Genomic DNA, 17,304 nt, shown 5'->3' with positions numbered 1-17,304 from the left:
ATAATATGAGTAATGAAACATGCTCTCTCTATATATGCTGCTAGTTTGAAAATCTTACCCACACATCCCTTGATAAAGGGAAATTCAACATAATACCTCTGTTAGCATATGCCATATACTGCTGACATATGCATCACCCCAGTAGGTGGGCGGACCCAGGGGTACAAAATCTGTGTCTGAGGGCGAAACCACTGGCCCTTCTCCTGTGTTACGTCCTTCCCAAATTGCTGCTCAGGAAGGAGGTGCTGATGCCTCTTGTCCAGAATGTGAAGTTGCACAGACACAACAGTCAGCAAACATGTCCAGTTCATTGTCCCAGCGCAGCATTCAATTGTACCTTGTCAGCATATATGTCTCTATCCAAATTATTAGTTAGGGCATACATATTCATTAGCAATTTACATTGTCCGGTGCTGGACAAAGACCATTGCTTGCTCTTCCAGGCTCCTAAATGAGACTTGTGTCTCTTTATTAAACTGTTGCTTCCCTTAAATTTTATACATTTTGGTAAAAAAAAAATGGTGGTGGGGTATTAGCCAGTTTCTGTACATTTTAACCAAGCCAAAGAGACTTGGTTAATACTCTCTGCAGACCTATTCAGGCTGCAGCCTTATACATATTGGAACATGGTCATTGCCTTTACCTGAGCTCTGTAGCACTGCCTGTCACCTGAGTAATACACTCCACAGACATCATCACTCTGTAGGACATATCCTGGAATTACTTTATTGTTGCTCAAAACCATTCAAAAGATAAATTCTGCCTGATTAAGTAGTTTCTGGAAGAAGTGCGTAGGCTTGTGCAGATTGGTCAATGGCACTCCTGTCTCTTTCACCTTGAGGAGGCTGCTTCCAAGTAACATGAGGCTTGTACATGTTCCTGACATGTGTTTCAGGCCTGACAGACTGACCACAATACAGTCCATCACTTGCATACACTTACACTGTATACCGATTTTAATTCTAATGCTTTTGGTGTCTGGTAGAATCCATTTTACTGACATTGATCATACAGCTCCCCCAACTCCTGTATTATATTCAACTTACAGCGACCTCACTCACTATGACCGTGGCTCTATTGGGATCTGGTGGCCAAAATGAACTGTGGAGCTCACAAAACTCAGGTTTCACGACACCTGCAGTCCCTCTGAAAATGTGAAGCGAGAGCCGCATAATGACATGGCGGTGGATGTGGTGGTGGTGGAGGACCAAGCCTAAAATTCAAATGGGCATGTTTTAGCTGGCATTGTAAAGGGATGGGGAATATGTATTCCACTATCTAGCTAACAATTTAGAATGAGGGAGGGATCTCCCAAATGTTGGAATGAGAGCTCTCCCAAATGTTAAAGTAAAAAGTAAAGCCAAACCGCTCCCTGTAAACATAAGCTAAAGAGGAGGTATAATTTGTTTTTATTATTATTTATTTTTTTTATTTTGCATTATATACATGTATTTATGAAGAAAAAAGGTTTCTTAACATTTTTCCCTTTAAAAAAAATTAGGTTTGGTAGGTTTTTTTTTTTTTAATCCATAAAACCGGCATATAGTCTGACAACATTATTCCCAGATACCATATGTGAGTCATAAAGACATGCAGGCATCTTCTCCATGCTGTTCCCATTTAGTTTTAGCACTTTCCCATCCATTTCAGCTTTTTTATCAGGCCCCCAGACCTGTTTGTTGGGTCCAGCAGAAAAATATTCAGCCTTCTCATTGACTTGCATTGGATTCGTTATTCGGTACGAATACACGGATATTAGAAAATATTCGTGCCGATTTTCCCAAATCCGAATATTTCACTAGTCTCTCATCACTAATAATCTGTCTGCCCTCACTATAATAGAAATCAGCTCTAAATGCATTGATCAATCTGGACTGGGGTCTAAGGGGTAACGTTTCTCCTTATGGAGAGTGACATACCAGCTGGCTTGTCAAGGTAAGGAGGCTTATTCGCCATGCAATGCTCCTCTGGGAAATTATATATGCAAATTGCCTCTTCTGAGAAAAAAAGGACTTAACTCTATAGCGCCACCAGTTGGTAGTAGCGATCCTTTTTCTCAGAAGAGGCAATTTGCATATATAATTTCCCAGAGGAGCATTGCATGGTGAATAAGCCCCCTTACCTTGACAAGCCAGCTGGTATGTCACTCTCCATAAGGAGAAACATTACCCCTTAGACCCCAGTCCAGAGCCTCTCACCTAGCCAAATCAGTTCTCATGCTTCGCACTGACGAGGGCCAACAGCCCGAAACACCGTGTCTGCGAATTGAGATACCGATTTGGCTTTTATCCTAAGTCATATTGCACGACTCGTTAAAGGGTTGATTGTGACTTGTAGGATCGCTACTACCAACAGGTGGCGCTATAGAGTTAAGTCCTCTTTTTCTCAGAAGAGGCAATTTGCATATTTGATCAATCTGGAGAAGCAAAGCTGCTGGGGCGGCAGAGAGCAGCAGCTTGAATATGGAGACGGAAAGTCTGTCCCAGACTTCTTCACACAGCCAGTAGGCACACTAGATAACAAGCTCGGCGTACATATCACAGCTAAAGCAAAGATAGAGCTAACTAGTTCCCCTGCAGGTCTAGATTGGTACTTTGGCAAGCTGCTTACATGGGCGGGTAAGTCAGAGATATTATAGAACAAAGTCCAGCTCGCCATAGTTGACATCCTTGAAGACTCGGAGCACGGAACCGCTGTGTCAAGATGTGGAGGAATCAGGAAAATGATGAGGAATTCAGCTCAACGAGATAGTGAAAAAACTCTTCTTTATTCACTTAAAAAATGTGTTCAGTGGAGGATAAAAACATCAGCAATTACAGAGAATAAAATGCGATATGAACGCGTTTCTGGTGACCAAGCACCCTTCGTCATGATATGCCTGTTTGCGCAAAGCAGGAACTGCACTGATAATGCTAATCCTTGACATTTCAGAAGTTAATGATAGCATTATAGTCACTTATAGACCAAAGATTCTTCACCCTGCAGGATACTGGATGAACTGCAAGGGATGAAAGAGACTGGGGTGCTGTCCCTACACTCTCCATGGAGGGGGGGTCACACAGTTCTGCTGCCAGTTGTGGAGATGTGTTCAGTAGTGTTGAGCGATACCTTCCGATATTCAAAAGTATCGGTATCGGATTGGATCGGCCGATATCCAAAAAATATCAGATATCGCCGATACCGATACCCGATACCAATACAAGTCAATGGGACACAAATATCGGAAGGTATCCTGGATGGTTCCCAGGGTCTGAAGGAGAGGAAACTCTCCTTCAGGCCCTGGGATCCATATTCATGTAAAAAATAATGAATAAAAATAAAAAATATGGATATACTCACCCTCGGACGGGCCCTGGACCTTATCGGTGCAACCGGCAGCCTCAATTCCTAAGAATGCAGTGAGTGAAGGACCTTCGATGACGTCGCGGTCACGTGAGTGGTCACATGAGCGGTCACGCGACCAATCACAAGACCACGACGTCATCGCAGGTCCTGTACACTCACTGCATTCTTAGGAACGGAGGCTGCCGGTTGCACCGCTAAGGTCCAGGGTCCGTCGGAGGGGTGAGTATATCCATATTTTTTATTTTTACTCTTTATTTTTTACATGAATATGGATCCCAGGGCCTGAAGGAGAGTCTCCTCTCCTCCAGACCCTGGGAACCATACACTGGGAACTTCCGATTCCGATTTCCGATATCACAAAAATATCGGAATTCGGTATCGGAATTCCTATACAGCGAATATCGGCCAATACCCGATATTTGCAGTATCGGAATGCTCAACACTAGTGTTCAGTGCTACTGCCAGTGGGGAAGTAGTAGTGATCCTTCGCGATCAAACTGAGACAAAGAGTTGGCTCCCTCCTGGGAACAATGGGAGCTGCCACCCCAGTGAAAGCCACTAAATTCTCTGAATGGTTCTCACTGGGCATAAAATTTCAGAATTAGGAAGAAGTAACCCCGTCCACCAAAACCAAACTCCGCCCACTCGTCAATTTAATTGGCTAACTGTAAGTAGGTTGGAGTTTCGGCTATGGGTGGGCGGGGTTTTTGAAGCATTAACTTCATCTTAACTATGTGTTCACCTATTGTGAACAAATATTTAATAGGGATCCATTTAGGATCCAAAAGAGCCGGCTCTTTTTGGTGAGCACAGCCAGGAAAGCCAGATCACCATAAAGAGCCGGACTGCCCATCACTAGAAGGAGAAGGCACAACATTGCTGCCAGTAGAGGGGGCACAGTGTTGCAAAGAGTGTACGAGAGTTCCTAAAAAGGGTCCACTTTCATTAAACTCAGTTGAGCGTGCGTGCATGCATTGTCACCTCTACTCTGACATCATGGGTAGCTCCTGGCAGGACAGGGAGGGAGGGTGTTGTGTCAAGGACCCCCTTCATGTGATCGATGCAGTTCGCACCTCTGTTACCAAGACCAAATCAGATGTTCATGACTAAAATGAAGATACCTCTCTCCCCTTTAACAAACCTGTCAAGAAAACAAATCTTAAGAATTTTCTTCAGAGCATCACTATTTTCCTGTGATATGACTAGTTTGGTCATATTTAGTGTTGAGCGATACCGTCCGATACTTGAAAGTATCGGTATCGGAAAGTATCGGCCGATACCGGCAAAGTATCGGATCTAATCCGATACCGATACCCGATACCAATACAAGTCAATGGGACTCATGTATCGGACGGTATTCCTGATGGTTCCCAGGGTCTGAAGGAGAGGAAACTCTCCTTCAGGCCCTGGGAACCATATTAATGTGTAAAATATAGAATTAAAATAAAAAATATTGCTATACTCACCTCTCCGACGCAGCCTGGACTTCAGCGAGGGAACCGGCAGCGTTGTTTGCTTAAAATTCGCGCTTTAACTTCCTTACTTGAAGTCCCGGTTTGTGATTGGTCGCGCACCGCCCATGTGACCGCGACGCGACCAATCACAGCAAGCCGTGACGTAATTTTAGGTCCTTCAGGATTTTAAAATTACGTTCCGGCGTTGTGATTGGTTGCGTCGCGGTCACATGGGCGACGCGACCAATCACAAGCCGTGACGTCACGGGAGGCAGTGCTAAAGGTAATTAGCGTGTGCACTACTGGAATTGGTGCAAAAGGTAGGTTCCCACACCTTATCAAAATAAAGAAAGAACCTTGCACTCAACTTTATGCTTGTGTGATTTATTATTAGTAGTACCCAGAAAAACGTTTCGGTCCACCATCAGGACCTTCATCAGTTACGTACTGTTTTGTTAATCAGGCTTGGGAGACAACACTGTCTCAGGGCACACATAAATTGAACCACTTAAATATGCACTGTACCAATAGAATAATACTGTTTGAGACCTGAAGCCGTGTGCCTGTGTCAGACGCGGTGTCCACCGCTGGTCTCATTTTAAAATGCGCGCGTCTCCTGCCTCCCGTGACGTCATGGCTTGTGATTGGTCGCGTCGCCCATGTGACCGCGACGCAACCAATCACAACGCCGGAACGTAATTTTAAAATCCTGAAGGACCTAAAATTACGTCACGGCTTGCTGTGATTGGTCGCGTCGCGGTCACATGGGCGACGCGACCAATCACAAGCCATGACGTCACGGGAGGCAGGACATGCGCGCATTTTAAAATGCGCGCGTCTCCTGCCTCCCGTGACGTCACGGCTTGTGATTGGTCGCGTCGCCCATGTGACCGCGACGCAACCAATCACAACGCCGGAACGTAATTTTAAAATCCTGAAGGACCTAAAATTACGTCACGGCTTGCGGTGATTGGTCGCGTCGCGGTCACATGGGCGGCGCGCGACCAATCACAAGCCGGGACTTCAAGTAAGGAAGTTAAAGCGCGAATTTTAAGCAAACAACGCTGCCGGTTCCCTCGCTGAAGTCCAGGCTGCGTCGGAGAGGTGAGTATAGCAATATTTTTTATTTTAATTCTTTATTTTACACATTAATGTTGTTTCGATACCGATACCCGATACCACAAAAGTATCGGATCTCGGTATCGGAATTCCGATACAGCAAATATCGGCCGATACCCGATACTTGCGGTATCGGAATGCTCAACACTAGTCATATTGTATGGGGGTTGGACTGGGCTTGTATGCTGGGGCCACGTTCTAATCCCAGTTCAGCCATGCAGACAAGCATCACCTAATTAATGATTTTTTATATACTTTTTAAGGTCACAACTTGACATTTCCTTCCAGGATCTGAAGGGAGAAACTCATCATGTGAACTAAACAAATGTACGCTATGTGCCTTAAATGAGCTGCCACTAATATTTAACCCCTTCATGACCTTGCCGTTTTTTGCAATTCTGACCAGTGTCCCTTTATGAGGTAATAACTCAGGAACGATCCTAGCGATTCTGAGATTGTTTTTTCGTGACATATTGGGCTTCATGTTAGTGGTAAATTTAGGTCGATAATTTCTGAGTTTATTTGTGAAAAAAACAGAAATTTGGCAAAAATTTTGAAAATTTTGCAATTTTCACATTTTGAATTTTTATTCTGTTAAACCAGAGAGTTATGTGACACAAAATAGTTAATAAATAACATTTCCCACATGTCTACTTTACATCAGCACAATTTTGGAAACAATTTTTTTTTTTGTTAGGAAGTTATAAGGGTTTATGTGTTTATATTTATGATTGAGATACTTTTTCTCTTTTGTTTGAAATAAAGTTTGTATTTTTTAACTATACATTCTTGTGGCCTACCTATATGAATTTCTTAGAGAGGTCTTGTGTTACTTAGTAATTTTGAATGTGTTATGCTATATATTTATGGACTAATTATGAACCCCCAAGGAACTTATCTAGATGCATAGTGAGCACTTATAACCCCCAGGTGCTTCACAGAAGTTTATAACGCAGAGCCGTCAAAATAAAAAATAATTTTTCTTTCCTCAAAAATGATTTTTAGCCCAGAATTTTTTATTTTCCCAAGGGTAATAGGAGAAATTGGACCCCAAATGTTGTTGTCCAGTTTGTCCTGAGTACGATGATACCCCATATGTGGGGGTAAACCACTGTTTGGGCGCACGACAGGGCTCGGAAGGGAAGGCACGCCATTTGGCTTTTTGAATGGAAAATTAGCTCCAATCATTAGCGGACACCATGTCGCGTTTGGAGAGCCCCTGTGTGCCTAAACATTGGAGCTCCCGCACAAGTGACCCCATTTTGGAAACTAGACCTCCCAAGGAACTAATCTAGATGTGTGGTGAGCACTTTGAACCCCCAAGTGCTTCGCAGAAGTTTATAACGCAGAGCCGTGAAAATAAAAAATAATTTTTCTTTTCTCAAAAATGATTTTTAGCCCACAATTTTTTATTTTCCCAAGGGTAACAGGAGAAATTGGACCCCAAAAGTTGTTGTCCAGTTTCTCCTGAGTACGCTGATACCCCATATGTGGGGGTAAACCACTGTTTTGGCACACGTCAGGGTTCGGAAGGGAAGAAGTGATGTTTTGAAATGCAGACTTTGATGGAATGCTCTGCGGGCGTCAGGTTGCGTTTGCAGAGCCCCTGATGTGCCTAAACAGTAGGAACTCCCCACAAGTGACTCCATTTTGGAAACTAGACCCCCAAGGGAACTTATCTAGATGTGTGGTGAGCACTTTGAACCCCCAAGTGCTTCACAGAAGTTTATAACGCAGAGCCGTGAAAATAATAAATGTGTTTCCTTTCCTCAAAAATATTTTTTTAGCCCAGAATTTTTTATTTTTGCAAGGGTAACAGGAGAAATTGGACCCCAAAAGTTGTTGTCCAGTTTCTCCTGAGTACGCTGATACCCCATATGTGGGGGTAAACCACTGTTTGGGCACATGCCGGGGCTCGGAAGGGAAGTAGTGACGTTTTGGAATGCAGACTTTGATGGAATGGTCTGCGGGCATCACGTTGCATTTGCAGAGCCCCTGATGTGCCTAAACAGTAGAAACACCCCACAAGTGACCCCATTTTGGAAACTAGACCCCCAAGGAACTTATCTAGATGTGTGATGAGCACGTTCAACCCCCAAGTGCTTCACAGAAGTTTACAACGCAGAGCCGTGAAAATAAAAAATCATTTTTCTTTCCTCAAAAAAGATGTTTTAGCAAGCAATTTTTTATTTTCACAAGGGTAACAGGAGAAATTGGGACCCAATGTTTGTTGCCCAGTTTGTTGTGAGTACAGTGATACCCCATATGTGGGGGTAAACCACTGTTTGGGCGCACGTCAGGGCTCGGAAGGGAAGTAGTGACATTTGAAATGCAGACTTTGATGGAATGGTCTGCGGGCGTCACGTTGCATTTGCAGAGCCCCTGATGTGCCTAAACAGCAGAAACACCCGACAAGTGACCCCATTTTGGAAACTAGACCCCCCAAGGAACTTATCTAGATGTGTGATGAGCACGTTCAACCCCCAAGTGCTTCACAGAAGTTTATAACGCAGAGCCGTGAAAATAAAAAATAATTGTTCTTTCCTCAAAAATTATGTCTTAGCAAGTAATTTTTTATTTTTGCAAGGGTAACAGGAGAAACTGGACCCCAACAGTTGTTGCCCAGTTTGTCCTGAGTACGCTGCTACCCCAAATGTGGGGGTAAACAACTGTTTGGGCGCACGTCGGGGCTTGGAAGGGAGGGAGCACCATTTGACTTTTTGAATGCAAGATTGGCTGGAATCAATGGTGGCGCCATGTTGCGTTTGGAGACCCCTGATGTGCCTAAACAGTGGAAACCCCTCAATTCTAACTTCAACACTAACCCCAACACACCCCTAATCCTAATCCCAACTGTAGCCATAACCCTAATCCCAACCCTAACCCCAACACACCCCTAACCACAACCCTAACCCCAACACACCCGTAACCCTAATTCCAACCCTAACCCTAATCCTAACCCTAACCCTAATCCCAACCCTAACCACAACTGTAACCCCAACACACCCCTAACCCTATCCGTAACCCTAACCACAAGCCTAATCTTAACCCTATTTCCAACCCCAGCCCTAATTCCAACCCTAACTCTAATTCCAACCCTAACCGTAAGGGTATGTGCCCACGTTGCGGATTCGTGTGAGATTTTTCCGCACGATTTTTGAAAAATCTGCAGGTAAAAGGCACTGCGTTTTACCTGCGGATTTACAGCAGATTTCCAGTGTTTTTTTGTGCGGATTTCACCTGCGGATTCCTATTGAGGAACAGGTGTAAAACGCTGCGGAATCCACACAAAGAATTGACATGCTGCGGAAAATACAACGCAGCGTTTCTGCACGGAATTGTCCGCACCATGGGCACAGCGGATTTGGTTTTCCATAGGTGTACACGGTACTGTAAACCTGATGGAAAACTGCTCCGTTGCGGATCCGCGGCCAATCCGCTGCGGATCCGCGGCCAATCCGCAGCCAAATCCGCACATGCCATAACCCTAACCCTACCCCTAACCCTACCTGTAACCCTAACCCTACCCCTACCCCTAACCCTACCCGTAACCCTAACCCTAGTTCTAACCCTAACCCTAGTTCTAACCCTAACCCTAGTGGAAAAAGAAAAAAAAAATATTTTCTTTATTTTATTATTGTCCCTACCTATGGGGGTGATAAAGGGGGGGGGGGTTTATTTATTAATTTTTTTATTTTGATCGCTGTGATAGAACCTACCACAGCGATCAAAATGTACTTGTAATGAATCTGCCGGCCGGCAGATTCGGCGGGCGCACTGAGCATGCGCCCGCCATTTTGGAAGATGGCGGCGCCCAGCGAGGAGACGAACCGACACCGGGAGCCTCGGTAAGTATAAGGGGGGGAGATCGGGGCACGGGGGGGGCGACATAGGAGCAGGGGGGAGCGGGCAGGAGGACAGGGGAGCGGAGCACAGGACGGAGGGGATCGGACCCCATAACGGAGGACTGGGGGGGCGATCGGTGGGGTGGGGGGGGTCATTTCAGGTTTTCCAGCCATGGCCGATGATATTGCAGCATCGGCCATGGCTGGATTGTAATATTTCACCAGTTTTTTAGGTGAAATATTACAAATCGCTCTGATTAAATGAAAAAAACACAAGGCGCCCCCAATGTGTCACACTGTTGAGGAAAAACATACAACCCTTTGCAGGGAATGTACTCACCTATTTGAGTTGTGAACCTAGGTCCCTGAAGAAGAGAGCAGGAAAGCTCTTGAAACGCGTAGGCTTCAATAAATCACCTAAAAATTTACACCGTGTGTGCGGTCTTCAGTTTACCTAAGACTACTAAATCGCTCTGATTGGCAGTTTCACTTTCAACAGCCAATCAGAGCGATCGTAGCCACGGGGGGGTGAAGCCACCCCCCCTGGGCTGAAGTACCACTCCCCTTGTCTCTGCAGATCGGGTAAAATGGGAGTTAACCCCTTCACCCGATCTGCAGGGACGCGATCATTCCATGACGCCACATAGGCGTCATGGGTCGGGAAGGGGTTAAGTCAGATTTATCAGGTTTACCCTGGATGGCCCATGGTACCAAAACAGCTAGAATTATACTTTTAGGTTTTTCAAGTTATATTCACAAATCTTTATATTCAGAACATCCATTTTTTTTCTCCATACCACACAAATATTTATGAAACTACATTTTTTTAGCTAGTAGTGTAGATTATTTAAAAAATAAATGATAGATTAGGACAGTCACCTGTGGCATCCCTGGAGGGTCAAGCCAGGTTTGGTAGATGGCACCAACAGACAAGTCATGTCTATAAGAGAAGAAAAAAGAGATAACTCAGCACTTTGCTCAAAGATTCAGAGTACAGAAGTGGGCATGGTATTTGTAAAAGCGGAGGCCAAGTTTATAAAAATTGTGAACACATGATTTAACTGAGATTGCCTGATCATTAGCTGAAATACCATTGCATACTGGTTTCATAAGCAGTCACATGTACGTGTTTGTGTTATTTGTAACTGAGGCACTTTTACAGTATTTTCTCCTCCTGCTGGACACCCCGCACGATCCGCAATAGTGTAACACTGCAAGTCCAAATCTTTCGCCTTGCAATGCCTCATTGTTGCAGTTTTACAGTGCTTCTCCTTTGCGGGTAGTGTGTCCCTTTCGTTTTCATAGTAAGATGAGAAGATGCACTGAAAAACCCTTGATAATTGTAATTTATGTGATAAATTGCTTGTTTTATCACAAAAAGAGTTAGTGTGATTTAATAGTCTGGACTCTCTTAGATACTTGACATAGTGGAAGGATATAACTAAGGTATAAAGATATTAATATGTATGGGAAAGTTAAACTCACTGAACATTTATTACAAAAAAAAGCCATTATTCTTTCAATTAGATAAATATATGAACATGTTAAAAAATAATCCATTGCACATTATTAATAATGAATTGATTAAACTGACTAAAAACAACAAAAAGAAGCCAAGACATAATGTTAAAAAGCATATAGAGAAGTGGAGGAGCATTGAGTCAAAATGTACATAGGAAATACTGCTGCCTCTTGTATAATTTGAAGGTATCAATAAATTAACAATTAAGAATGTATAGAAGAAATGGTAGCTGTAACCTTTGATGGGAGCACAACAATGTAAGTTAGAGTGGATAAAAATGGAAAAGTTTCACTTTTTTAATAAATAGTAATGGTCTAACATTAATTAATAAGAAGTGTAAGGAAATACTGTAAGTAGTGAGAATAAGGCAATCCAAAGACAGCAAAAATGATCTAAAGTAAATCCAGATCTAGAGTGATGATTTTAGTTGCAATGCTCTTTTGTTTCACAACTCAACACGTTTCTCAGTCAGGGAGAGGAATAAGCAATAAAAAATGCATGTTGGGGAGTAAGACAGGGGAGCAGAGCCACGAAACACCACCACTCTGTGATTATATTTACTTTTGCCGTATACTCACCACCTATTTCCTTACACTTCTTATGTATGAATGGCATAGCAGTGCTATTTATTATCCTGTTATACTGTATATTATCTCTTATTCATTGTTGTCTGGACAACTGCACTCCAATAATCTGTCTCCCTCTTACTAAACTCTCCCATCTCCAATCTGTCCTTAGTGCAGCAGACAGGATCATATTCCTCTCCAACTGCTACACCGATGCCTCTACCCTGTGCCAGTCTCTGCCCATCCGCCACAGAGTTCAATATAAATGATCACTCTCACCCACAAAGCGCTCCACGGTTCTGCACCACGCTACATCTCCTCCCTTCTCTCAGTCTTCCACCCTATCGGAAACCTCCGTTTCGCTAATGACCTAAGACTAGCATCCTCAATAATCCAAACCTCCCACTCCCGTCTCTAAGACTACTCGTGTGCTGCGCCAATTCTTTGCAATGCACTACCCAGGATAATTCAATTAATTTCCAATATCAACAGTCTTTAGACTCGCCTATAGCCTCACCTTACTTATTTACTAGTGATGAGCGAATATACTCGTTACTTGAGATTTCTCAAGCACGCTCGGGGGGTCCTCCAAGTATTTTTTAGTGCTCGGACTTTTAGTTTTTCTTGCCGCAACTGAATGATTTACATCTGTTAGCCAGCATAAGTACATGTGGGGAATCCCTAGCAACCAGGCAACCCCCACATGTACTTTAGCTGGCTATCAGATGTAAATCATTCAGTTGCGGCAAGAAAAACTAAAACTCCGAGCACTAAAAAATACTCGGAGGACCCCCGAGCGTGCTCGAGAAATCTCCAGTAACGAGTATATTCGCTCATCACTATTATTTACCTATCCCTGTTTTGCCCATACCATTTTTTTTTTTAAAATCAGGATTCTCATAGCATCTGTTCATACACCCTTCATGCACTTAATAGCCCTCTGTCTCTATATTTTCACTGGCTGGTGACCAGTTCATGCAGTGTTATGTGAATACCCTATTTATTATATTGATAGCTGAACCGTGCAATACAAGCTCTTTTTACCATTTACCTTTCACGTTTTCCCTATTTCCTCATAGATTGTAAGCTTCTGAGCAGGGCTCTCATTCCTCTTGGTATCTGTTGAGTTTAGTGTTATTCTTTAATATCTTTGTCTGTACAAGTACCTTCTGCAATGTAAAGTACTGTGGAATATGTTGGAGTTTATAGAAAAAAAATATTATTATTATTATGCAATGGAATCCTTTCCATTTTCATCCTTTTATCCAATCTATTCTAATGTGCATGGTTTTATACCCACCAAGACTTATGACCACCATTTCTTATATGCAGCCTTGATCGTTAATTTACTTATTGCTGCCTCTATTAATTGGACAATTGTAACAATTATTTTTTCAGTCATGGATTCAGGAATATTTTGCCTTGTTGATGATTTAGCAGGACACATCCTCAAGCACCACACTGCATAATGGACATAGTACAGATGGAAAGGGTTCAGAAACAAGCAACTCGCACAGATGATAAAACAACTAAAATGAAAGTCTCTCTCACAATGAAAGGCTTTAAAAAATAAGCTGTAAGTAGGAATGGGAAGACCCATGGAAGTTCAGGTCCGTCTGGTTCGGCCGAACTTTATAAAAAAATTCAGTTCAGGTACCAGAACAGTACCCAAACTTAATCCCTAACCCCATGGGGCAAGAACATCCGGTGGCTCTCATGCTGTCATCTGTGTGACTATGTGGGGAGCACCAGCTCTGACCAGCGGTAACCTCACTGAAGTCACCACCAGTCACAGGCGGCGGGAATCGCGGTTCCCATGTTGTCACACAGAGGACAGTGTGTGAGCCCTCAGCTGTGACTGGCACTGAAAAGGTTACCAGGTTACCGTCGGTCAGGCATTGGCTGCTGAATACTATTCTCATTATTGTATTAATTACCACAAAATGTCCAAAATACCCAAATCAATGGCATGTTACATAATCATTACATCTAGACCTTGGTTCAAATTATATACCTGAGTAATGAATAGATCCATTAAAATAATTAGTCTTCAAACCCTGACACGTGTTTCGACACTGCGTCGGGGTGTGGAGACACTACTCCTGACACTCATGGTGCACCTGTGCATAGTAAGAAAGATGTCAGTGTGATATATAATTAGTGCAGTGCATGTGTAGCTTACTGTACATGTATTTAGCAAATAACTAAAATAAAACTAAAATAAGCTGAGGGAAAGCACACAGCTGGGGGCTGGTGTCATTATTCTAGGAAGGGGGCAATAAACATGGATGGAGCTTCCCAGGTTATTAATATCAACTCACAGCTGTCTTTGCAGCGTTTACTGGTTATTAACCCCTTAATCCCATATGACATACTATCCCGTCAAGGTGACCTGGGACTTAATTCCCAGTGACGGGATAGTACGTCATATGCGATCGGCCGCGCTCACGAGGGGGAGCGCGGCCGATCACGGCCGGGTGTCAGCTGACTATCGCAGCTGACATCCGGCACTATGTGTCACGTGTCATGTGTCATGGACCGCCCCCGGCACATTAACCCCCGGCACACTGCGATCAAACATGATCGCAGTGTACCGGCGGTACAGGGAAGCATCGCGCAGGGAGGGGGCTCACGGCGTGCTTCCCTGAGACGATCGGTACAAGGCGATGTACTCACCTTGTACCGAGCGTCTCCTCCCTGCAGTCCCCGGATCCAAAATGGCCACGGGGCTGCATCTGGGTACTACAGGGAGTACTTCCGGGTCCACAGCAGGCGCTGGTAAGCCTGCAGCACTGTCAGTCAGATCGCTGATCTGACAGAGTGCTGTGCAAACTGTCAGATCAGCGATCTGTGTTGTGCCCCCCTGGGACAAAGTAAAAAAGTTAAAAAAAAAATTCCACATGTGTAAAAAAAATAAATAAATAATAATTCCTAAATAAAGAAAAAATATATATATATTATTCCCATGAATACATTTCTTTATCTAAATAATAAAAAAAAACAATAAAAGTACACATATTTAGTATCGCCGCGTCCGTAACGACCCAACCTATAAAACTGTCCCACTAGTTAACCCCTTCAGTGAACACCGTAAGAAAAAAAGAAAAAAAAGAGCCAAAAACAACGCTTTATTATAATACCGCTGAACAAAAAGTGGAATAAGACGCGATCAAGAAGATGGATATAAATAACCATGGTACCGCTGAAAACGTCATCTTGTCCCGCAAAAAACAAGCCACCATACAGCATCATAAGCAAAAAAATAAAAAGTTATAGTCCTCAGAATAAAGCGATGCCAAAATAATTATTTTTTCTATAAAACAGCTTTTATCGTATAAAAGCGCCAAAACATAAAAAAATGATATAAATGAGATATTGCTGTAATTGTACTGACCCAACGAATAAAACTGCTTTATCAATTTTAGTAAACGCGGAATGGTATAAACGCCTCCCCCAAAAGAAATTCACGAATAGCTGGTTTTTGGTCATTCTGCCTCACAAAAATCGGAATAAAAAGCGATCAAAAAATGTCACATGCCCGAAAATGTTACCAATAAAAACGTCAACTGGTCCCGCAAAAAACAAGACCTCACATGACTCTGTGGACCAAAATATGGAAAAATTATAGGTCTCAAAATGTGGAGACGCAAAAACTTTTTTGCTATAAAAAGCATCTTTTAGTGTGTGACAGCTGCCAATCATAAAAATCCGATATAAAAAAACGCTATAAAAGTAAATAAAACCCCCCTTCATCACTCCCTTAGTTAGGGAAAAATAATAAAATTTAAAAAATGTATTTATTTCCACTTTCCCATTAGGATTAGGGCTAGGGTTAGGGCTAGGGTTAGGGTTAGGGCTAGGGTTAGGGCTAGGGTTAGGGCTAGGGTTGGGGCTAGGGTTGGGGCTAGGGTTGGGGCTAAAGTTAGGGTTAAGGTTGGGGCTAAAGTTAGGGTTAGGCTTTGGATTACATTTACGGTTGGGATTAGGGTTAGGGGTGTGTCAGGGTTAGGGGTGTGGTTAGGGTTACCATTGGGATTAGGGTTAGGGGTGTGTTTGGATTAGGGTTACAGGTAGAATTGGGGAGTTTCCACTGTTCAGGCAAATCAGGGGCTCTCCAAACGCGACATGGCGTCCGATCTCAATTCCAGCCAATTCTGCGTTGAAAAAGTAAAACAGTGCTCCTTCCCTTCCAAGCTCTCCTGTGTGCCCAAACAGGGGTTTACCCCAACATATGGGATATCAGCGTACTCGGGACAAATTGGACAACAACTTTTGGGGTCCAAGTTCTCTTGTTATCCTTGGAAAAATAAAAATTTGGGGGGCTAAAAATCATTTTTGTGGGAAAAAAAAGGATTTTTTATTTTCACGGCTCTGCGTTGTAAACTGTAGTGAAACACTTGGGGGTTCACAGTTCTCACAACATATCTAGATAAGTTCCTTGGGAGGTCTAGTTTCCAATATGGGGTCACCTGTGGGGGGTTTCTACTGTTTGGGTACATCAGGGGCTCTACAAATGCAACGTGACGCCTGCAGACCAATCCATCTAAGTCTGCATTCCAAATGGCGCTCCTTCCCTTCCGAGCTCTGCCATGCACCCAAACAGTGGTTCCCCCCACATATGGGGTATCAGCGTACTCATGACAAATTGGAGAACAACTTTTGGGGTCCAATTTCTCCTGCTACCCTTGGGAAAATACAAAACTTGGGGCTAATAATTTTTGTGAAAAAAAAAAGAATTTTTATTTTCACGGCTCTGCGTTATAAACTGTAGTGAAACACTTGGGGGTTCAAAGCTCTCAAAACACATCTAGATAAGTTCCTTAGGGGGTCTACTTTCCAAAATGGTGTTACTTGTAGCGGTTTTAATGTTTAGGCACATCAGGGGCTCTCCAAACGCGCCATGGTGCCCCATCTCAATTCCAGTAAATTTTGCATTGAAAAGTCAAACGGCGCTCCTTGTTATGATTCTAGTGGCTTAGGATCACGAATCTAACCAGCTAAGTAGAAAATAATAGGACGAGCTCTGGGGATGTGGTAACTGGACTAACCGCAAACCTGATCCTAACCGCACACACTATAGGCAGCCGTGGAACATTTCCTGAAATCCTAGACGTCTCTTCGCGGCCTGAGAAACTGACTACCCCTAAAGAGAAAGTAAAGACCTCACTTGCCTCAGAGAAATCCCCCAGAGATATAGAAGCCCCCCACAAATAATAACGGTGAGTTAAGAGGAAAAGACAAACGCAGAGATGAAACAGGTTAAGCAAATGAGGCCCGCTAACGCTAGATAGCAGAAAATAGCAAGGGATCTGTGCGGTCAGTAAAAAACCCTATGCAAAAATATCCACGCAGAGAATGCGAGAACCCCCACACCAACTAACGATGTGGGGGGAGCAACTCAGCACCCCAGAGCACCAGCAAGCAGGGAAATCACATATTAGCAAGCTGGACAA

General features: G+C 43.4%; 1 protein-coding gene across 1 annotated transcript in view; it reads right to left on the bottom strand.

Annotated features, from left to right (window-relative positions):
- AOPEP (aminopeptidase O (putative)) overlaps positions 1-17,304 on the bottom strand; it is an 837,890-nt gene that overhangs the window by 244,374 nt on the left and 576,212 nt on the right. The window contains exon 11 of the mRNA XM_077299600.1: positions 10,643-10,703. Within this exon, the coding sequence (XP_077155715.1) occupies positions 10,643-10,703 (61 nt within the window). The remainder of the gene's footprint in view (positions 1-10,642; positions 10,704-17,304) is intronic.

Source organism: Ranitomeya variabilis, chromosome 1 (genome assembly GCF_051348905.1).
Source record: "Ranitomeya variabilis isolate aRanVar5 chromosome 1, aRanVar5.hap1, whole genome shotgun sequence".
Taxonomy (NCBI): domain Eukaryota; kingdom Metazoa; phylum Chordata; class Amphibia; order Anura; family Dendrobatidae; genus Ranitomeya; species Ranitomeya variabilis.
This window is presented reverse-complemented; position numbering and strand designations above follow the sequence as displayed.